General features: G+C 45.9%; 1 protein-coding gene and 4 pseudogenes across 1 annotated transcript; 4 read left to right on the top strand and 1 right to left on the bottom strand.

Annotated features, from left to right (window-relative positions):
• The first annotated feature begins 1,463 nt into the window (after window positions 1-1,463).
• Window positions 1,464-5,444, top strand: LOC124664538 (annotated as a pseudogene).
• A 4,298-nt stretch (window positions 5,445-9,742) lies between these two features.
• Window positions 9,743-12,459, top strand: LOC124664537 (rust resistance kinase Lr10-like). The gene is made up of 2 exons (XM_047202034.1): window positions 9,743-9,922; window positions 11,365-12,459. Exons 1-2 carry the CDS (start codon window positions 9,743-9,745, stop codon window positions 12,457-12,459), a joined length of 1,275 nt encoding a protein of 424 aa, XP_047057990.1.
• Window positions 12,460-12,863: 404 nt separating this feature from the next.
• Window positions 12,864-14,304, top strand: LOC124664536 (annotated as a pseudogene).
• Window positions 14,305-15,603: 1,299 nt separating this feature from the next.
• On the top strand, window positions 15,604-18,051 carry LOC124658825 (annotated as a pseudogene).
• A 1,024-nt stretch (window positions 18,052-19,075) lies between these two features.
• On the bottom strand, window positions 19,076-22,612 carry LOC124664535 (annotated as a pseudogene).
• Between the last annotated feature and the right edge of the window lie 727 nt (window positions 22,613-23,339).

The following is a 23,339-nucleotide window of genomic DNA, read 5'->3' as shown; positions in this document are numbered from 1 at the left end:
AATATAAGGACTAAGGATGAGCAGTATTGACCTGGTATACAGAAACTCGTAAAAGGGTGAATGCGACCGTTTCTATAGGCTTGGTAAAGTATCTTTGATTCCATTGACTTAAGTTGAACAGCATAGACACCGTGGCTCGCTTGTACAAATATTACGTCATTAACATCATCATACCCGAGCAGCCATTTTAACTCTCCCCAATCTGAATAGAAGGCCCAAGAAAGCTATGCATTTCAAAGGTCTTCCAAGGCACCCATGTGGCAACTCCTTGACAACCGACATTTCTGTGCCACATTTGGAAGCGAGTACGAAGCAACATGGCGAAGCCAACAGCCCCATCCTCAGCCTGGATGATCTGAGGGTCGCCATGCTGGAAATCATTTGAAACAGTAGGCCCAACGGTCACAACTAGGTTCTGTCTATCCAAATCAAATACCAGTATGTCACTCATACGTGTGGGATCACGCCCGAACAACCAGTATAGGACATTACCAACAAGGGTTGCAGGAGTACCAGCATAAAAAATCTGACATGGAGCCTCTGTTGAAATGACATTGCCCCATATACCGGCCTCAGAGGAGTAGACAGAAGCGATGGCGCAATACTTTTTCATGTAGTACACAGACACTAAGACCACTTTGAAGGGGCTCGAGTGGCAACCGCCATGCACATGGCCAAGTTCGTCGGCAGTGCATAGAACCGCCCCGCTGACGTCGTGGCTCTTGAACTCCGGCGGAACAGACACCCGGCGTTGCTCGCCGGTGATGGGGTCGCACACAACTAGATCATCGTGCACATAGTCTTTGAGGAGGACGAGACCGTGGTGGCAATCGAGCAAATTGTAATCCCAGCTGCCGCTGCAGTGTCCAAGGGAGAAGCGCTGAGGAGGTATCCTGTCGGGAGGGTCTAGGATGGGATGGAACACGATACCCTGGTTGCCCAAGGAGAAAACGCCGAGGAGGGGCGGCTTCCGGTGGTGCGCATAGAACTGGCGGTGGAACCTGGGGTCGGTGACGAGGCCTCGCCAGCGCTTGCAGACGGCGGAGGCGCGGGGTATCGAGGACGGCTGAGGCGGGAGGCGGAGGAGGATCTCCCGGAGCAGATCTTCATCGTCCGGCAGGGAGGCCTGCGCCGCCGGCGAGCTGCCGCGGCGGCGGCGGCGGGTCGCTTCGGCGCCCTCGCTCTCGCTCATGTGGATTTGGGGTTCGAGACGCAGCCTGCAGCGTCTTGTTTTTTCTTCTTTCCGTTCACCTGATTATATCTAGTCCATGTCCAGAAGGCCCAAGGCCCATTCCCACCAGCCCAGCACCATACGCCTCCATACGGGCATGACACACTCCTTACCTCACCGCCGGCGCCGCTGTCAATGACGTAACCCCAACGCCGCCGCCAGCCTCTCCTCACCCAGCGACGCCACTGTCAATGGCGAGTTGGTCTGATTGATTTCAAATCGTCGGCTGTCGATGAGGAGCTGCTGTTCTCCTTCCTCTCTCCGTGGGATTTCCAGAGCGGCGTGGAGGCATGCGGTGGCCGGCATTCCGAGACTGAGCGGCAGCAGCAGCAGGAAATCCTTCCCCTCAGGCCTCCCGCTCCGCCCAATGCCCTTGGCCTCGCTGAGCGCTTATTCTCTTCCTCCTCCACCAAGCGCTCCACCAAGAAATCCGCCGCAAAGAAGGACACCCCGGTGGACTCTGCCAGCGGCGGCGACCCGTTCTATGTTGTCCGCAAGGGCGACGTCATCGGCATCTACAAGGACCTCGCCGACTGCCAAGCCCAAGTCAGCAATTCGGTAAAAACACTGAGCATTCAGTCTACTATTAGATCTCCTATTATTATGACAATTATGTGCATTGAACGTTTCTGAAAAAATGCCAACAGAGAGGTACACACATGATAACAGTACCTTTCTAAATGGTCTTCCTGGAACAAGAAAACATAGCCAATGTAGTAGTGGAGTAACACTTTCTAGTCTAATCTCACAGTTGTGCTCATGCATTTCATGGGATGCTGAAACCATTTCTGTGGTGGTAGGGGCTGCATGCCACAGGATTTCTGCTAAATTCATCGTCTGTTTTCCCACCTAGGCTATTGCTCAGTAGAAAGGAGTTATTAACCATGTCAGTAGACATTACTTATGTGAAACATATCTTGGTAGGTCTGCGATCCTTCTGTGAGCGTGTTCAAAGGCTATTCTTTGCGTAAAGACACTGAGGAGTATCTCGCTGCGCGTGGGTTAAAGAATGCTCTGTATTCCTTCAATGCAGCAGATGCAAGAGATGAATTGTTTGATGATCTGGCCCTCTGCCCTTTTCAGGTAAAATTTGGAGCTATAATTGTAATTTCCAACTGTTTTACCTGATATGGTGTTTGTTACATGCCAATGTTGTTTAGATCTTTTAATCCCTTTTCGGCTAATCTATGGAAGCTATCTGGATTCTCTGCATTCTAGTTTATTTTGCAATCCCTTTGCGATGTGTGATGCCGCTTTTGGTTTCAGCACCCTGATGGAAATGCAACCTCTACTCTGGAAAGGCCACAGGAGATGGTGAGTAGCGATCTATTCCCCTCTCCAAGCTAAGCGTGAATGTATGCTCTGTCGAGAAAGTGTTCTGCATCCTTCATGTGTCTGTCACCTCTCATATACTCGCACCAATAATTATTTGCTGAAGGAAACCAAACCATCGAAGAAGCATCCTAAAGTTGCTGAACAGAAACCATTACCTGACAGCCATGTAAGTATGAATGCAATTTACTAAGTAACTTCTAACAGTCCATGTTTCTCCTTTCTTACTTGGTTTATTTTGCAGCTATGATATAGAAATTAGCATGCATATTTGCAACTTATCTTCACTATAAGGAAATGTTCATTACATGCCAATGTTTATAGATTTTTTAATCCCTTTTCGGCTAATCTATGGAAGCTATCTGGATGCTCTGTTTTCTAGCTTATTTTGCAATCGCTTTGCGATGTGTGATGGTACTGATGTTGCCACTTTTATTCAGACTTGTATTTTATGTACTCGCTGGACCCAATTTCTGTACACATGTATTAGTTGTAGTTGAAAGCGATCATTACTAAAATACAACTCTGTAATTGTGATATATTATACTACCTTCGTTCCAAAAATATATGCTTTTTTAGAAAGCTTATATTTCAGAATGGAGGTAATATATGCATCAATCTTGACTGGTAATTGCCCATAGTTCTCAGGGCATTAGTTTTGCTCGAACATAGTTCCAACACTATTTACCTTGACACTTGAGCTGATATTATATGTTTTATGTCATCAAAGGTGGTTGCATTACTACTTTGTGTATTTTCCCATAAACTTTCTTGTAGATTGTTCATTGTGCCGCTTTTGATTTCAGCACCCTGATGGAAATGCAACCTCTACTCTGGAAAGGCCACAGGAGATGGTGAGTAGAGATTTATTCCCTTCTCCAAGCTAAGCGTGAATGTCTGCTCTGCCGAGAAAGTGTTCTGTATCCTTAATGTGTTTGTCACCTCACATATACTCGCACCAATAATTATTTGCTGAAGGAAACCAAACCATCGAAGAAGCATCCTAAAGTTGCTGAACACAAATCATTGCCTGACAGCCATGTAAGTATGAATGCAATTTACTAAGTAACTTCTAACAGTCCATGTTTCTCTTTTCTTACTTGGTTTATTTTGCAGTTATGATGTAGAAATTAGCATGCATATTTGCAACTTATCTTCACTATGAGGAAATGTTGACTTGTTCTCACCACCTGACCTGGTCTTTACAGCTGTCCTGTATTCTTGAATTTGATGGTGCTTGTAAAGGAAATCCCGGGAAATCAGGTGCTGGTGTAATTGTAAGGCGGCCGGATGGATCTTTGGTATGTACGACAACTTGTACTGTGCTGGTTTGTTTTCTTAGTCTTCAGTTACCATGCGCTGCTGATGAAGGCTGTGTTCTACTATTTCAACTGAAGATTGCTCAACTACGTGAGGGTTTGGGTATTGCAACATGTAACGCTGCTGAATACCATGCATTGCTCCTGGGCCTGAGATATGCTGCTAAGGAGGGATTCAAGTATATTCGTGTTCAAGGCGATTCTAGTCTTGTATGTAACCAGGTTTGTAGTTATACCTTTGCTACTTTGCAGCCTTCGTGTTCTTCCATGGAATGATTAATAGATATTGCTTGTTCTGTATTTCCTTCTGACTCTTCAGAGTCCACTAACATTAAATATGTGGACAATCAAAAAATTCAATTGTTTTTATTTATATTTGTGTGCTTCTTTTCTCCTTAAATTTTATTTGATCAATCATGATCCTCCGTTTATCCTCACCAAAGGAACGTTTTATCCAAAAAAAAAAATATCGAGAAAAGGAACCCCAAAAGGGTTCCCAATTTAGACACCACAGTACTCCCAGGTCTGTAACATCACTCAGGAAACGTTTTATCCAATGCTTCATCTGTTAATACCTTAACAGGTTAAGGTGCCCCACAGTCGATTGTTGTATTTGAATAAGGCGTAATTGAATTAAGGCCTTGATTGTCAATAGCTTATAAAATCTGGTTAAAACTAATCAGAGCTCTTTGAAGAGTTCCTCTAGCAATTGGCAGCTCTATCAATTCTACTGTAAGTAACACACTGAACTTGCTGGAACAGGCCCAAGGTCTCTGGCGTCCTAAGAGCGATAATATGGCGGACTTGTGCAAGAAAGTTAAGCAACTGAAGCGAAAGTTTGTTCAGATTCAAATCAACCATGTTTTGAGGGTAGGTATCACGTCTTTACCTTGATCTTGTTCAAACTTGCCCTGCATCAGCCATCTTAAAGTTATGTTGTGAATGCTTGGCACCACGTTACAAACTTCTGCTCTTGGTACAAAAACCGATAGTGTTGTGTAACAACTATTTTATTCAATTGCATTAGAAGCAGCAACAAAAAGCTCCATTGTTTGGCCCTTATTCACCAGTAATCTTTGTATTGTGTCAAGCTAATGCCAATTGCTACTTCACACATTATTGCTTTTGTCTAATACTATATATTTGCGAACATGTAGACTGGGTCTCCCTGCATGCATAGACATGTCTACTTTTATTTACTGTCTCCAGAGTTTTTGTTCGAATATCAGCTCTCTGAATACCTTTTCGATTAGAACTATATTTTGTTATATAAGTATGGGAAAGCTGAAACTTGGTCCGATCCCTTCACTCGTATTTTGCTTCTTTGCTACGTAGGAATTCAACTCCGATGCCGATGCCCAAGCTAACCTTGCCGTGGAACTTCCTGGTACGGAATCGTTCTCTGAATCTTTCATGTGAACTGTATACCATCACTCCGTCCTATAATACGAGTGGTTGTAATAACATGTTATATTATGGGATGGACGGAGTAGTATTTATGTATAACAAACTAACTTGATGCCTTGCTCTCTGCAGTTGGTGCGATTCAGGAGCAGTCTTAACATCGCATGCTAGCGTTTCAGAGTAGTTTGGATAACAAGTCGTCAGCTGAGGAGATTGTGTCCAGATTTTTTTGGATGGTGCAGAGCTTAGCTTGAGTAACTTAGCACTAGTGTTTACAAACTTACTGATATTATGTGATTCGACTATATGCAATCTCAGGTAGATTGTACTATTGAGTACCAGCGTCAATTGGTGCTGCACCGAACAAGTGAAATATGCTGGTTGCTGCGACTTGTCTGTCTTACCATCAAGGATTACGAGTTGAGCCAAGTCGCTAGGGTACCGACTACGGACTACCGACTCATGTACTAATCGGAGAGCAGACGTATGGGCAGACTTGTCCTCCCACTTGAGCCACCTGCAAACACTAGTGTCTTGCAAAGACCATCGTGACCAATGGATCATAGTTTTATAGAAGGCAGCCTACATTTTACATGATCATGCCTGATCATGGACGATCGTGGCAGAGGAACATACCAATCGCTGAAGAACCAAACCTCATCGTCCGTCCAAGCACTTAGTGAATCACTTCCACTGGTTTACGCCTGGCTTCGTTTTCTGCTGGTCCTTCCTTAGCTCAAGAAGAAAGGGAGTAAGCCCCCTCTGTAGGGCAGGCACTATAGAGGCCATCTTGCAATGCCAATGAAGCTCGCAAACTTTCTATCGTCTTTCCTAGATCTTACATGTGATCTGGAGCACCCGAAAAAAGTAGAACCCGTGAGCTCCACAACGAGGTTAAAGAATGACCTGATGGTGACCGCTGCGGGCGACCGATCCACGGGAAGATGCTCAAATTTTCAAGGGGTCAATATTGGCTGGCCTGGCACGGACCAAATGACACAGGACTCCATGAATGATCACAGCGCAGGGGCAGCACCACTGTCATTCGGCATCGAGCGCTAGATGTGTGACACCGGCCGCTTCGTAGACCCCAGGAACGATGAAAACCATGCACCAACTACACCGGCGACGGTAACGGCACATGCACCAAAACCGGGATGAAGCGAAACCCGACAAAGCGGGGCCCAACCATAACGGCGCCGATGAAGAAGGCATCAGCGGTGAAATAAAGGTGGAGGAGCCGGTGGTAGTGGACTTCGAGTTTTTCATGCGCGCGGTTTATGCGCCCGTGTCGCTAGGACAACCAAGACAGGAGCTCTACACGTTTTGTATTAAGTTAAAAACTAGCACAACAAATGCCCGTGCGTTGCACCGGGTGTAAATAAGAGATAATTTTAAACTAAAAAACGACATCATAATACGAATTTTGCTTCAAAATTGATTGACCCGTGTAGAATAATTTTTTTCCTAGCGTATGAATTGGAGTTGACACAACATCAAATATGTCTCAAAGGCTAACCATAATGTGTAAGTTAACCTAAGTTATGCCAAATTCATAGTAAATTCCTCGGGAATCAATGAATTCGTTTGTCACAGACAAACTCACCGTGAGGAGCTTGAGCCAAGCGGTGAGCGGACGTCCCCTTGCGCCTGAGGATGAAACACCAGAGGGCTTCTCCCCTCGCGCCCCCTCGCGTGCTGGAGGGCGTCACCATGCCGCGGATTACTCATGTGATGAAAATTTAATACTCAGTTACCAACATTTATTATAGATCGTAGGAGTATTCAAAATAATTTAAATATGTTTTTCTTTGATGTACCAATTGTTTCAGGTGTATGGCAAGCCTTGAGGCATAAACGTGGATCGCCATCCAGCCTAATTTGCAAATTTGACCGGATAAGCACCTTTTTCCTTTCTCCTCACCAAGTCCTTATGCTAAATCGTGCAAACTTTCTAATCAAACACATTTTGATAGCAATGGTACGGCTCTCTTCGTATAGCTGATCAGTGTCCAGACACTCTTCACAACTTAGGCAATTGGGTCAGGTGCTCAAAATTATTATTTTTTGACGAAATACTGCCATTTTGCGATTGAGAAGAGAAGAGCTCAAGCTCCGCACTGGCCATTATGTCGTGTTTCGTCCCACACACGCACGTGCAAAGCAGGTTGGTCGCTAGCCAGGCCGGCGAGTCTTGCACCAGCCGGCGCTGGTTGATTTATTCGCTCGAGGCCGTCATCTCCTCTTTTAGCTCTGCACGCCTCTTCTTTCCTATATCCTCTCTTTCGCCCCTCAGCCGCTCCTTCTTCCTCCGAGCAGGTCTTGTGCCCGGCCGGCCGGCCGAGATCTCCTCTTCCTCCACCCTCTCTAAATCTCGGTCGTCCACGGATGCTCCTTCCTCCGTTCAGATCCCGTCGCCGGCCGTTCCTCCGGCCCCTCTAATCTCGGTCGTCCTCAGCTGCTCGTTCCTCCGTTCAGATCCCGTCCATGACCGGCGAGCGTATAAATCTCCGGCCATCCTCCTGCGCTGCGCTCTAGTCTCTATTTCGGGCCGGGCCAAGTTAATTCGTTCCTCATGATTACACATCTTAGACCAAACGATGATGCTGCGGCTTGTTGTTCTTGAGGAGGCTTGCTAATTAAACAAAACACTCGTATATAAATCAGCTGGTCTCGGTTTAACTTAGCGAGGTGGTATTATTTTGTATACAAAATATTTTTTTCGCTTGTATATTCGTAGACACAAAGCTCGATCTGCGCATCGCGGCCCGGTCTGGGCGCTACGGCCCAAACGATGGACAAAGACGAACGAAGCTTCGCTGTTTTTTTTTTTATCGTGGGCGAACCGTTTTGTTAATTAAGTGGTGGCAGTGTCTGTAATTTCATTTGACAAATAAGGGTATATTTAAAACGGACGAAAAACCTGGGGAGAAACCTTACTTCCTTTATTAGTATATATACTAGGAAACATACCCGTGCGTTGCAACGGAAGAGAAAAGGATAATATAGAGAAATAATGTAACTGGTCACGCATTGAAATCTAATACAGTACATTGGTCTTTATACATTACATACAAAAGAAATATTTGAATTGTATGTATTTGATGGATAACATTGATGTACTAATTTTAAAAGCTCGTAACAGAGCGGTGCGTATGTACCCATATTGTCCCATAGCACCTCGTCCCACCCATTGACAGACATTGTTTGAATCATCTCAAGAGCTTCCTCTAGCCTGTATGCACAAAAAGACGGGCATAGTGATTTGCCCGATAGGTTGTCCCGAGAGGAGAGGAGAGGAGAGGAGAGGAGAGGAGAGAAGGAGACTCTGAGCCATCTCGTTGTTCATCAGATTGCCGGCCGGCCGGCGCACGACGATCCATCATCCAACAACACGGTAATCCCATTGATGTCCTCTTTTGGTGATTTGCCTCTTCGGTTGATGATATTACCCGCATCTCATCCTTGTTTTATTGTAGTATCTTATTTCTCTAGATCTGTTCAAGTGGAGGCAGGAGCCGCCCGTACGCGGGAGTTGATGTGGACCTTGGGCGCGCGGACGGCGGTGCGGCACGGCCGGCGGTACGCACGCGCACTCCATTCGTTTCGTTTTTTCTTGTCACTAGCAGATTACATGTAGTTCCTGGGGTAGTATATATCATATACGTGAAAGTTCACTGTAACTTTCTATGATTCAGAACACGCGGTTGTCCCCGAAGATGCCCATGATGTTTTCTGAACTGCATTACAGTACGTTTGGTTTTAATAGGTGATAGCTTCTGTTTTGCTGAATGTTGGGAACGCTCCATTTTATTTATGTTTTTGGTTGCAACTTTCTTATATACTTTCAACGTTAATGCGGAGATTGTTTCTAGATGAAATATTAGGACATATGAAAATGGATGGTCTAGATCTATTTGTAGTACTTCTGCAGTACCGGGATTATAAGTTGAGCAGTACTTCTGCAGTACCTGTATAAGTTAAACCAGATACAGCTAGAACCAGATAGGATGGCTGTTTCCTCTGATCAGGTTGAAGTCGTGTGCATCTCTATCTCTCTCTTGTGCAGGGTTTCCTTATTAACTCTCAATCAAGACTTACATACTTTCTGCCCCAAATGCATGTGTAGAAACTCTTGAAATCAAACATGAAAATTGGTGCATACTTTCTAGGGTTTGGTTCGTCGCCCGGAGCCGCCTCGCGCGAGACCACCCGGGGCGAAGATCGGGTGGGGTGGGAGGAGAGGGGGAGGGAGGGGACGGTGGTGGAGGGTGGAGGGGCGGCACTGCAGGGAGGGGTCGGGTGGGGAGAGAGGCATAAGAATAGATTGTTGTCAGGAAGAAGCATCTACAGGGACGGTACTCTCATGTCAAAAATTATCAACCAATAGAAGAAAAAGAAGTTAGTGATGATACTAAGAGAGTAAGAGAGAGTCACACATGCTCACCTGCGGGCTATGGCACTTCCGCTCCTTCTCAGCGTAGATCCCGTAGGCTCGATGCAGACAGAAGTGATGAAAGGAGATGGAATCGTAGGAGTGTGTAGATCGACAACAGGTGGAGAGGATGGAGATGCTGGCGTTTGGCGCGCTGGCCTGTTCGTGTATGGTGCTGAGGAAATGTTCCGCCCGCAGGCTGTATTAAAACTTCGTTGGCCAGCAGGCCTGCACACAACACGTGAGGAGCTATCGCGGAGCTGCGAGCTGGTTCGGGCACATGTGGGAAGAGGTGCAGCGAATCCAGGCAATACCAGCCGTTGGATGCGGAAGATCAGCGTCTGATAAAAGGTGGATATGAGTGAAACAGAAGGAATCGACGGTTGGGATTGGTTTCATCTTGCTCTGGCGGGAAAACTGAGAAGAAGGTGGTAAATCCAAATTCAAAACTGCTACACTATAGTAGTGGAGATAGAGATAGAGATTTGCTGGTACGAAACCTCTTGACTAAATTACCAGGGCCATAACTTCTGATGATGAAGCTCTGTACACATCAGTAGCTAAGTTTGCTAAGATGAGCTTCTGAAGTGGACATTGCGTCAATGGTTCCACAAGTGGGGTTACGTTGATGAGGCGGTGCCTGTAATAGGTCGCGGTCACTTTGCAGGAGCCAAGAACATGGCGATCCAGGATTATGGCGTCCCCGGAGCATGATAACTGCATGCCAGGAGTGCCACATGATGGTGGGTGGGTTGAAAGCTGGAATGGGAACCGGATCTCTGGCCCATGTTGCTGCATCGTTGTGATGAACATTTTTTGAAGAAACCTTCATCATCCAATCCTGTGGCCACATAGGTTTGATAGGTGAGAAGAGGTAGCAATATCAGCGTAATAAGAAGTTCATGCGTGACATGTCCTGTCCCAAGGGTGGAGATGCCCAAATACACCACACTCGTGTACGATAACAAATTTTCACAATTAATCTTAATTAGTACCATCTATTGTATTGAGTTCCATTCATATATTGATCTCCTTTTTTAAATATAGATGACACGCCTGCGGGACACTCTCATAACAGCGGATCAAATAAAAGCAATTCAAGAGGAAATCGCGGGATTCTTTATTACCGAGGTCCTTACCCCAGGTGGAGAGCACTATCGGAAGATCGTGACGGCGGAGGATATTCGTTCAGGACGTGTTGTATTGTAAATATGCATGCATTACGTGTACTGTGTTGACTATGTCGTGTACTGTTGACGATGTCTATATATATTCATGACGATTTTTTGTGGTTTCTTGAATGATATATATATGCATTGCTGAAACTCTGCCGCGGCAGAGAAACGCCCTGTTTCTCTGCCGCGGCAGAGAAAAGCTGGTACAGCCCAAATCTGTGCCGCGGCAGAGAAATAGCAATTCTCTGCCGCGGCAGAGAAACATAGGCCCGGTTCGTACCACGAACCGGGACCAAAGCCCTTCTACCGCGAGCTCCCTGGCCGCACCACGTGTCGAGGCCTTTAGGCCCGGTTTATCTTTGAACCGGGACTAAAGGGTACCCCTTTAGTCCCGCCTAGTTGGTCCCGGTTCGGGAACCGGGTCTAAAGGCCCAAATGGACTGGGCCTATTGCCCCGTTTTCCACTAGTGGTTTGTGTTGGCGCCCCTGGTGGTTCTCATCTTCCTTGGCTACAAGTACTGGAAAACAAGGATCACACTCGATGTGGTGGAGACGTTCCTCCGGATGCAGCAAATGCTTGGTCCGACGAGGTACGCCTACACTGACATCGCTGCAATCACAAGCCATTTCAGAGATAAGCTGGGTCAAGGAGGCTATGGATCCGTGTTCAAGGGTGTGATACTCCCAGGCAATCTCCATGTGGCCGTCAAATTGCTAGAGGGAAATTCTAACTGCAACGGGGAAGATTTTATCAACGAGGTGTCCACCATCGGCAGGATCCACCATGTCAACGTGGTCCGTCTCGTGGGGTTCTGCTCAGAAGAAATGAGAAGGGCTCTGGTTTATGAATACATGCCTGGAGGTTCTCTTGACAAGTACATCTTCTCGTCAGATAAAGAGAAGTCCTTCTCCTGGGATAAGCTCAACGAGATTGCATCAGGCATTGCCAGGGGCATCAACTACCTTCATCAAGGGTGCGAGATGCAGATTCTACATTTTGACATCAAGCCCCACAACATCCTTCTTGACAGCAATTTCGTCCCAAAAGTTGCTGATTTCGGTCTCGCCAAACTGTACCCAAGGGACAACAGCTTTGTGCCATCGAATGCCTTACGGGGAACTATTGGATACATAGTGCCTGAGATGATATCACGGAGCTTCGGTGTCATATCAAGCAAGTCTGATGTTTACAGCTTTGGGATGCTGTTGCTGGAGATGGCTGGAGGAAGAAGGAATGCTGACCCGAATGCAGCAAACTCAAGCCAGTCTTACTACCCATCATGGGTGTATGACCGACTGAGTGATCAAGAAGTGGTTGAGCTATCTCCCGTTGATGACATGCATGAGTTGGAGAAGAAGTTATGCATCGTTGGTTTGTGGTGCATTCAGATGAAGTCCCATGATCGCCCGACGATGAGCGAGGTGATAGAGATGCTGGAACGTGATGCCGACGGCTTGCGGATGCCTTGTAGACCATTCTTCCGTGACGAAGGGCACACACATGTTGAGGATTCCTACGATTTTTCATCGGAGCTGACCACAATCCGTGAAGATGATGAGTAAAAAAATATGCGTGTGATGTACTTCATGCATGCGTCTGAGAAGCTGAAGTTATGGTGGTAGTTTTACCGAGTATGAAATAGGTGTCTCCGAAAGCATGTACTAATAGCTAGCAGATGCAGTGCTACTGCTATATCCATAATAAAGTGCTAAAATGCAATAATCTTCCTGGAAGACATATTGTTTGAATGTACTGTTAGAGGAGTAATAGCTTGTGTAAGCTGGATTGATATTTGCACCTGCTGTAGAGATAGCATGAATATTGCAAGTCTAAGTAATACATTATTATTTCTGGGGCTTCTACTACCGTCAGTGTCCAGTAGGTTTTGTGCCATCTCGACAGTTACACGGCCTGGAGAAGAGTATGCTCTCGCCGACTGCATCCGGGTTTCGGTTTCGTCGGAGAAATGGGGGAGGGAGATCCATTGTGCGGCGGAAGCCTCCCGTTCGCCCTCGCCGGCAAGCCCGCATCAGTAGCTAAGCTTGCTAAGATGAGCTTCTGAAGTGGACATTGCGTCAATGGTTCCACAAGTGGGGTTACGTTGATGAGGCGGTGCCTGTAATAGATCGCGGTCACTTTGCAGGAGCCAAGAACATGGCGATCCAGGATTATGTCGTCCCCGGAGCATGATAACTGCATGCCAGGAGTGCCACATGATGGTGGGTGGGTTGAAAGCTGGAATGGGAACCGGATCTCTGGCCCATGTTGCTGCATCGTTGTGATGAACATTTTTTGAAGAAACCTTCATCATCCAATCCCGTGGCCACATAGGTTTGATAGGTGAGAAGAGGTAGCAATATCGGCGTAATAAGAAGTTTATGCAAGTCCATGGGATGTATTGCATATGAAGATGGAATAAGAGAAAGCCAAGAGTATAAAAATTGGCTGTTTGCTTTAACCAATGAATAGGGTTGGTACTGATGTGTACACAGAGCCTCATCATCAGAAGTTGCGGCTCTGGCCATGATTGTTGCGTGCCTGGGCAGGAATTCCATTTGCCACTGAAACCTCTGCCATACGTTTTCCGTGGCTCAGCAACTTCTGTGGTTTTATCACTGGTTGTACCATACATGCCATCATGTGGAGTTTCGCAGCTGCCTCAACTACCTTCATCAAGGGTGCGAGATGCAGATTCTACATTTTGACATCAAGCCCCACAACATCCTTCTTGACAGCAATTTCGTCCCAAAAGTTGCTGATTTCGGTCTCGCCAAACTGTACCCAAGGGACAACAGCTTTGTGCCATCGAATGCCTTACGGGGAACTATTGGATACATAGTGCCTGAGATGATATCACGGAGCTTCGGTGTCATATCAAGCAAGTCTGATGTTTACAGCTTTGGGATGCTCGTTGCTGGAGATGGCTGGAGGAAGAAGGAATGCTGACCCGAATGCAGCAAACTCAAGCCAGTCTTACTACCCATCATGGGTGTATGACCGACTGAGTGATCAAGAAGTGGTTGAGCTATCTCCCGTTGATGACATGCATGAGTTGGAGAAGAAGTTATGCATCGTTGGTTTGTGGTGCATTCAGATGAAGTCCCATGATCTACCGACGATGAGCGAGGTGATAGAGATGCTGGAACGTGATGCTGACAGCTTGCAGATGCCTTGTAGACCATTCTTCTGTGACGAAGGGCACACACATGTTGAGGATTCCTACGATTTTTCATCGGAGCTGACCACAATCTGTGAAGATGATGAGTAAAAAAATATGCGTGTGATGTACTTCATGCATGCGTCTGAGAAGCTGAAGTTATGGTGGTAGTTTTACCGAGTATGAAATAGGTGTCTCCGAAAGCATGTACTAATAGCTAGCAGTCTGTGCTACTGCTATATCCATAATAAAGTGCTAAAATGCAATAATCTTCCTGGAAGACATATTGTTTGAATGTACCGTTAGAGGAGCAATAGCTTGTGTAAGCTGGATTGATATTTGCACCTGCTGTAGAGATAGCATGAATATTGCAAGTCTAAGTAATACATTATTATTTCTGGGGCTTCTACTACCGTCAGTGTCCAGTAGGTTTTGTGCCATCTCGACAGTTACACGGCCTGGAGAAGAGTATGCTCTCGCCGACTGCATCTGGGTTTCAGTTTCGTCAGAGAAATGGGGGGAGGGAGATCCATTGTGCGGCGGAAGCCTCCCGTTCTGCCCTCGCCGGCAAGCCCGCATCAGTAGCTAAGCTTGCTAAGATGAGCTTCTGAAGTGGACATTGCGTCAATGGTTCCACAAGTGGGGTTACGTTGATGAGGCGGTGCCTGTAATAGATCGCGGTCACTTTGCAGGAGCCAAGAACATGGCGATCCAGGATTATGTCGTCCCCGAGCATGATAACTGCATGCCAGGAGTGCCACATGATGGTGGGTGGGTTGAAAGCTGGAATGGGAACCGGATCTCTGGCCCATGTTGCTGCATCGTTGTGATGAACATTTTTTGAAGAAACCTTCATCATCCAATCCTGTGGCCACATAGGTTTGATAGGTGAGAAGAGGTAGCAATATCAGCGTAATAAGAAGTTTATGCAAGTCCATGGGATGTATTGCATATGAAGATGGAATAAGAGAAAGCCAAGAGTATAAAAATTGGCTGTTTGCTTTAACCAATGAATAGGGTTGGTACTGATGTGTACACAGAGCCTCATCATCAGAAGTTGCGGCTCTGGCCATGATTGTTGCGTGCCTGGGCAGGAATTCCATTTGCCACTGAAACCTCTGCCATACGTTTTCCGTGGCTCAGCAACTTCTGTGGTTTTATCACTGGTTGTACCATACATGCCATTTAACCACACATATATATCCTTGTTTTTCTTGAATAATGTATCACTAGTATTCGGATAGAATTTGAAACCTCTGAGGACATGAAGTTTGTATCATTATCCTGCTCAAAAGGAACTTTTTATCTGGTCCCTGTTATTTGTAATTGTCTTAAGGCATTTCATTGTGACTGGGATAGGACTGGACAAGTGGTGAGGATGCTGGATCGTCCTCTATTAGTCAAGAGGTCTCAATCGTCTAGAATAGACGGTATTTAATTATCCAACTTGGCTTGACGGCAAGTAGCCAAGTCTCCTAGTCGGCGACCTTACAGTCATGTAGAGCCACTATCTGGCATGTAATTATCATCCTTGGAGTTTATTTTTTGTTAATTTGGCAGCCATATCCATAAGAGCTCTAAGCTCCCAGGGTTGGGAGGCTCCATTCATCTGGGTGTTTGTGCTTCTCTGTACCAGTCTGCCATGGCGATGCCCGCTGCTCTAAAGGCCTTCACTGTTTTGTTTGTGCTTGCAGTTCTTGCTGCAGATCAGGTTGAAGGGCGGCATCAACGACCTGATTGTCCTTCTTTCTCGTGCGGCCCTCTTAGAAATGTATCGTCCCCATTTCGTCAGGCAGGTGATCCACCTGGGTGTGGTTATGGATCTTATGAGCTGGTTTGCAGTGATACCAAGGCAACAATTAGCATTGAGAATGCAACATATTATGTGCCTTCCATCAACTACAGTGGTTCTTCCTTCTGGGTCGTCAATGTCGAATTGGATTTATACAACGGATGCCCTCTACCTCGGTGGAATTGGTATCCCTCTATATTCCACGAAGGCCAGGAAGTCGAATTGGCCCCCGTTGTAAGTAGTAATGCTTGCTTTCTTAAATGCTCTCGGGAAGTAAAGCACAATGGTATGTACATGCCTGTTGTTTGCTTGAGCACCAATGATACCTCTGTTTACGTGTTAACTGGTCAACAATCTAATTTTATGGAGTATCTTGAGCCTTCTTGTGCGTACATGGCCATGACTCCTTTGCCTTGGGAAAGTGGACGGCTAGATAATTCAAGTTATGCAGATGTTGTGAAATCCATGAGGAGCGGATTTGCTGTTCGATTCCCTTTCAGACTTTCTAGGAGGAACATCATAGATTGCCTAATGGACTTCTTCAGGTGAGTTCAGGATTTTGATATCTGTACAGAGTAGTTTTTATTGTTTGCCTGTATAACATGTATATACCCGTCTTATCCAAAACTGTGGATCTCCTCTTTCATTCCTTTACTGTGTTGTTGGATGGTACTGCTGCAGCTCCCTTGAACTGAGACTATCTAGGGATGGCATCATGGAATCTGTTGTGGACATTTTCTGGGCTCATGTGTTTTTCTTGACCTGCGCACTGGGAGTAACTGGTTTTGGTTATGCCTCACTATATATAGCACTTGTCATCACGACTGTGACGTTGATTGCTGGTAATTCAGAATTTTGTGCTTTTAACTGCAGTTTCTTCATCATCTCATCTACGCATGCGTGTACCCACCAAACTCGATATAAACTTGTTTATGTAGTGCTATGCAGGTTCGTGTTGGCGCCACTGACTATGTTGATCTTCCTGGCCTACAAGTACTGGAAAACAAGAATAACAATCGATGTAGTCGAGAAGTTCCTTCGAATGCAGCAAATGCTCGGCCCGATAAGATATGTCTATACTGATATCATCGCAATCACAAGTCATTTCAGAGACAAACTAGGTCAAGGTGGCTACGGCTCCGTGTACAAGGGTGTGCTTCTCCCAGGTGATCTCCATGTGGCCATCAAAATGCTAGAGGGAAATTCTAACTGCAATGGAGAAGATTTCATCAACGAGGTCTCCACCATTGGCATGATCCACCATGTCAATGTGGTCCGACTCCTGGGGTTCTGCTCAGAAGAAATGAGAAGAGCTCTGGTTTATGAATACATGCCTGGAGGTTCTCTTGACAAGTACATCTTCTCGTCAGATAAAGAGAAGTCCTTCTCCTGGGATAAGCTCAACGAGATTGCATTAGGCATTGCCAGGGGCATCAACTACCTTCATCAAGGGTGCGAGATGCAGATTCTACATTTTGACATCAAGCCCCACAACATCCTTCTTGACAGTAATTTCGTCCCAAAAGTTGCTGATTTCGGTCTCGCCAAACTGTACCCAAGGGACAACAGTTTTGTGCCATCGAATGCCTTACGGGGAACTATTGGATACATAGCGCCTGAGATGATATCACGGAGCTTCGGTGTCATATCAAGCAAGTCTGATGTTTATAGCTTTGGGATGCCGTTGCTCGGAGATGGCCGGAGGAAGAATGAATGCTGACCCGAATGCAGCAAACTCAAGCCAGTCTTACTACCCATCATGGGTGTATGACCGACTGAGTGAACAAGAAGTGGTTGGGCTATCTCCCGTTGATGACATGCATGAGTTGGAGAAGAAGTTATGCATCGTTGGTTTGTGGTGCATTCAGATGAAGTCCCATGATCGCCCGACGATGAGCGAGGTGATAGAGATGCTGGAACGTGATGCTGACAGCTTGCAGATGCCTTCTAGACCATTCTTTTGTGACGAGGGGCACACAAATGTTGAGGATTCCTACGATTTGTCATCCGAGCTGACCACAATCTGTGAAGATGATGAGTAAAAAAATATCCGTGTGATGTACTTCATGCAATCGCCTGAGAAGCTGAAGTTATGGTGGTAGTTTTACCGAGTATGAAATAGGTGTCTCCGAAAGCATGTACTAATAGCTAGCAGTCTGTGCTACTGCTATATCCATTATAAAGTGCTAAAATGCAATAATCTTCCTGGAAGTCATATTGTTTGAATGTACTGTTAGAGGAGTAATAGATTGTGTAAGCTGGATTCATATTTGCACCTGCTGTAGAGATAGCATGAATATTGCAAGTCTAAGTAATACATTATTATTTCTGGGGCTTCTACTACCGTCAGTGTCCAGTAATATTTTATACTGTCAGGTTTTGTGCCATCTCGACAGTTACACGGCCTGAAGAAGAGTATGCTCTCGCCGACTGCATCTGCAGTGAGAAACTACTGGGTTTCAGTTTCGTCAGAGAAATGGGGGGAGGGAGATCCATTGTGCGGCGGAGTTGGAGTGACGCGGGCTCGCCGGCGAGGCCAGAACGGGAGGCTCCCTGTCAACTCCGTCCATTGCAGGATTTTCCTGTCAACTCCGTCCATTGCAGGATTTTCCTAGAAACAGATATACCAACTGATTTGTTGGGCGAATGCTTCCACTGAAGTGCATCAAATTGTGCAGATAAACGGCTGTAGAAGGACAATACAAGGTAGGCAATCAATGCCTGAATCTCTTCAGCAGATGTGTTTAGGAGGATTTGTTGGGCCGAATGTTTCCACTGAGGAGCATCAGATGTGCAGATAAACAACAGTACAAGCACAAAACAAGGTAGGCAATCAATGACTGAATCACTGCAATGGCTTCTTATCTTATTGTCATCAGCTCACCATATGTTTCTCAAACCCAGCGTGATGCTACCAAGGAAAAAAATAGCGCGCTATAACAAAATAGCGTCAGCCGAAAAATATGCTATTAACGTGCTATAGCGTGCTAATAGCGCGCTATAGCACGCTATAGCGCCGAAATGATGTAGCGTGGACTGTCTAAAAATGCTATAGCGTGCTATTAGCGCCGAAATAGCGCGCTATTTTTTTCCATGGATGCTACAAGTCTAGAACTTTACAATACAGTAATACAATTCAATTGAAGATAAAATACAGTACACTCTAGGCATCTGCCAAGCTCGTCGTGTCTGGGCTGTTTATTGGATCATGGCAGCACACTCTCTTGGTCTACTGCATCCGACCGCTTGCAGATGAAACAAACGGCTTGGGGGGCATCCGTAGGTTCTGCAAGCTCCCTGTCAACATGTTCACCACCTTCGTCATCGAGGGCCTATTTCTTGGGCTCCACTGGATGCACCAAAGTGCCACAATTGCCAGCTTTCTCACTGTTTCGTCCTCACCTTGCGTCGTTTCCCTTTGAGGTGCCAAGTCCTGGCCAGTGATTACTCTCTCGTAGATCCACTCTGGGAGGTAGACCTCATTCTGGCTCTCAACACCTGGGTCTGAGTTCCTTCTTCCGCTCACCATTTCCAGCACCAGCATGCCAAAACTGTACACATCTGACTTGTAGGATATCCCCCCAAAGTTCCGAGAGTATAGCTCCGGCGCGATGTAGCCCATTGTGCCTCCGGCTGTCTGTCAAGGTAACGATGCTTTGGTCCCTTGCACACAGCTTTGCAAGGCCAAAGTCTGAAATCTTCGGATTGAAGTTGTAGTCCAGCAAGATGTTGTGAGGCTTGATGTCAAAGTGGAGAATTCGCTGGTTGCATCCTTGATGCAGGTATTCCATTCCTCGGGCAATGCCAAGAGAAACATCTAGCATTTTATCGGGAACTAGGAGCTGACGATTAACATTAGAACCAGTCGAGAATATATATCTCTCCAATGATTCGTTTGGCATGAATTCATAAATAAGTGCTCGCCTTGTTCCTTCTGAGCAAAAGCCCAGGAGCTGGACAATGTTTGCATGGTGGATTCTCCCAATGGTTGCGACTTCATTAATGAATTCTCCTCCCTCTGCTGTAGAGTTCTCTAGCATCTTGACAGCCACGGGAACTCCATTTGGGAGCTCGCCTTTGTATACACTTCCAAATCCTCCTTGCCCTATTTTCTCCTTAAACCGTTTTGCCATCTTCTTAACTTCAGAGAAAGTGTACCTCGTGGGTTTTGATGTGCCATATGTCCTGAGAAACATTTCAACCTTCAAATGTATCTCTTCGTTATATCTTGTCTTCAGTGACAGATAAAGTGTAGTTGCCACCACTAACAAAAGAACAACAAATGCTGCCACCGATGATGTAGCTGAATAAATTAGATAATAGGAGTATAACAGATTGTAAGTGATCAATAATAAGAATTTATGCATAATGGGATGATTTATTTTATGTTCATCTTTGTTCATGTGAAGTTAAGGAAAACATGGTTTATGACTATACCTCCTATAACTCTGATACGTGAACCTGAAAATAGAAAAGATAAGAATGAGATATGGACTTTGTGTCACCTGTCACAAAAAAAGTTTAGTGAACAAAAAGGAATTGTAGTTCTCGAAAATAAGATCTCGGTACTAAGATATTTTTTCTCGAGCACATGGACAGTACTAAGAATTGACAATAATGTTTGTAAAGGAAAATTATTACCCGTTGCAATAGATTTCTCTCATTTTTCGATAAAGGTAATATATTAATATTAAAGATACCAATTACGCCCAGCCTCAGTGGCCTAATGGAAATACGGATGCACACAGCCAAAGCCCCGCTACAACCAAAAGCGACGTCTTCAAGAAGGGAACAATGCACAAATGTTGTCATCGCCCTGATCAAAGATCATAGGTTTTCACCTAGGAGGAAATCCACGCTCACAAAAAAATACCTTCAACAAGGCAATTGCAAGGCACAACCAATTAAGGAGGAAAACCGTGGCCGCGGTCCGCCATTTTGTCGTTGCCACGCCGGTGTAGGGGGTGCAGGAGGAGGCCGGAGGTGTGGTGTAGGTGGAGGAGGAGGCCGCCGAAGGAGGAGGCCAGAGGTGGAGGAGGAGGAGGCCACCGGAGGAGGAGGAGGAGAAGAAGGATGCCACCGGAGGAGGAGGAGGACACCGGTGGAGGAGGCCGGAGGTGGAGGAGTAGGAGGCCACCGGAGGAGGATGCCGTATGGAACCAGAAATCTTGTTTTGCCGAAACATGACGCCATTTTGCATAATATATCGAAATTCATGTTTTTAAATTTTTACTGAAACTAGATGACATAGCACATAGGCATCTCGAAGGATTTTTTAAAAAAACTTCAATCATTTTCTTATATTTTTTCGGAAACTTAAAAGGCAATCCGGGTGGGTGGGGGGGGGGGGAAATTGAGTCTACCTTACCACTCACAGTGCACCACCATGTTGGTGTGCCTGTGGTAATCAAATTACCACCGGCGCACCAATATGGTGATGCGCCAGTGGTAAGGGGGACTCCGATTTTTGGGCTGGCCATGACCTAGCCGACTCGTATCCCCGGCGCGCTAAATTTTTGCTGCGCCGGCGGTATTGGGTCGTCACCGGCGCGCCTGAAACATGCTGCGGCGGTAGTATTTAGCACCGGCGGGCACCTTTTCTGGTGCACCGGCAATAGCGCTTGCCGCTATAGGCTGTTTCCTAGTAGTGATTGAGCCTGCAACAGCTAATTTTGATCAAAGGTAATTTTTAAAAGGACAGTTCCTGATACGATGGAAAATGAAATACATTTTCTTTCATTTCTATGAGATCGTTTTTGTGATATTTGGGCGCCTCGGTGTGGTTGCTCAAGCTAGGTACTCAAATGGACTAAACACATGAGTAGTAGAATGAGTAAAGCCACAACTAAATAAAAACTGCAGAACCTTATTAAGTTTGAAAAAATTCAGTTACAAAACAAATGGGGTTAGTTCTAATGCATGGTGCTTTTGGCCAGTTAGAAACAATACCATGAGGCATGCAGAATGTTTGATTCCTTTGTGTGCTGAATGCGCAGTGTTTCCCTTGAATTTCACATTCGTGGCAATATATGCCTTTGCTCATCATTGTCAGATCTTCCCATTTCACCGTGATCTCAGGAGAACTGAGGATTCTTTCTGCATTTCTCTTGAAGGAATATGTTCTGTCATTGTTGAAGAAGGGCATCGGGACGATGCCATCTGAACACACCTTGCAGTCTGATGGAAGAATGGAAATGATCACATTAGGGGCCACCAAATACGAGAAGTGGGTTGCGTTGCTAAGGCAGGAGACTGGGCCAGCAACTCTATCAGCATCATGAATGCTTGGCGTGAACTCTTTCGAGCAGCATACTAGGGTTGCATATTCCATCAAATATACACTGCAATCGCCCTTCCCTGCATCCAGAGCATCAACTGTTATGCTTCTGGAGATGAGATTCTTCAGCTGACAAGGAGACAAGGAGTCTACGAGCGGGATAATCTTGATGGAAGTAGAACTGTAATCTATGTCAGTCACTTTGCACAAGCCAAGGACTGGGTGAACCAGGATGGTGTCCTGGCCAGAGCATGCTAACTCCATGCATGGACTGCTGCACCATGATGATGTATTGCTGGATTCAAGTCGGAAAGGAAACCTGATCTCCGGGCCATGTTCGCTGCAATTGGACGGTGGACAGTATCTGAAGAAATCTTTGTCTTCCCACGCTGTGGCCCACTTGGCTCCATGGTTAACAAGACATAGCAGGAGAGCTGCAACAAGGAATTCACTCATCTTTCTGTGCGCTAATGGGGATTTAGTGGAAGAGGAATTGACATGAAGGCAAGCAAGCTGCCGCAAGTATAAAAAAGCAACACTTATTTCTTAGCTTCAAGTAGCATTCAGAGTCAGGCTAGTATGATAGCAGCATGCCGTAATTCTTGTGGAAGAATTCCAACTGCGATAGCAACCTCCTGCCACGTTCTGGTGATCCATGTCTGGTTATAAATTTCTGCAGTCCTGAAAAAAAGTCCGTGTGGAAATTCGAGTATACTGAGAGTAAGAGCCAACTACAGCTAAGTTTTGTTCAGTCTTGCTCTACCAATAACTACGTGCCTAAAAATTCCTATTCACTGGTAGCACTTGCGCCCTGCAGGAAGGGGCACTGTGTGCTGGTATGATAGCAGCATTCCTTAATTATCATGGAAGAGTTCCAACTGCGATTGCAATCTCCTGCTACGTTCTGGTGGTCCTTGTCTGGTTGTAAACTTTCTGCAGTAGTTTTCGTGTGAAAATTCTTGTTTACTGGGTGAACCAGGATGGTGTCCTGGCCAGAGCATGCTAACTCCATGCATGGACTGCTGCACGATGATGATGTATTGCTGGATTCAAGTCGGAAAGGAAACCTGATCTCCGGGCCATGTTCGCTGCAATTGGACGGTGGACAGTATCTGAAGAAATCTTTGTCTTCCCACGCTGTGGCCCAGTCGGCTCCGTGGTTAACAAGACATAGCAGGAGAGCTGCAATAAGGAATTGACTCGTCTTTCTGTGCCC

The sequence above is a fragment of the Lolium rigidum genome, chromosome 6 (assembly GCF_022539505.1).
Source record: "Lolium rigidum isolate FL_2022 chromosome 6, APGP_CSIRO_Lrig_0.1, whole genome shotgun sequence".
Classification (NCBI taxonomy): Eukaryota; Viridiplantae; Streptophyta; class Magnoliopsida; order Poales; family Poaceae; genus Lolium; species Lolium rigidum.
Note: the sequence above shows the minus strand (reverse complement) of the source record. Positions and strands in the feature narration are given on the sequence as shown.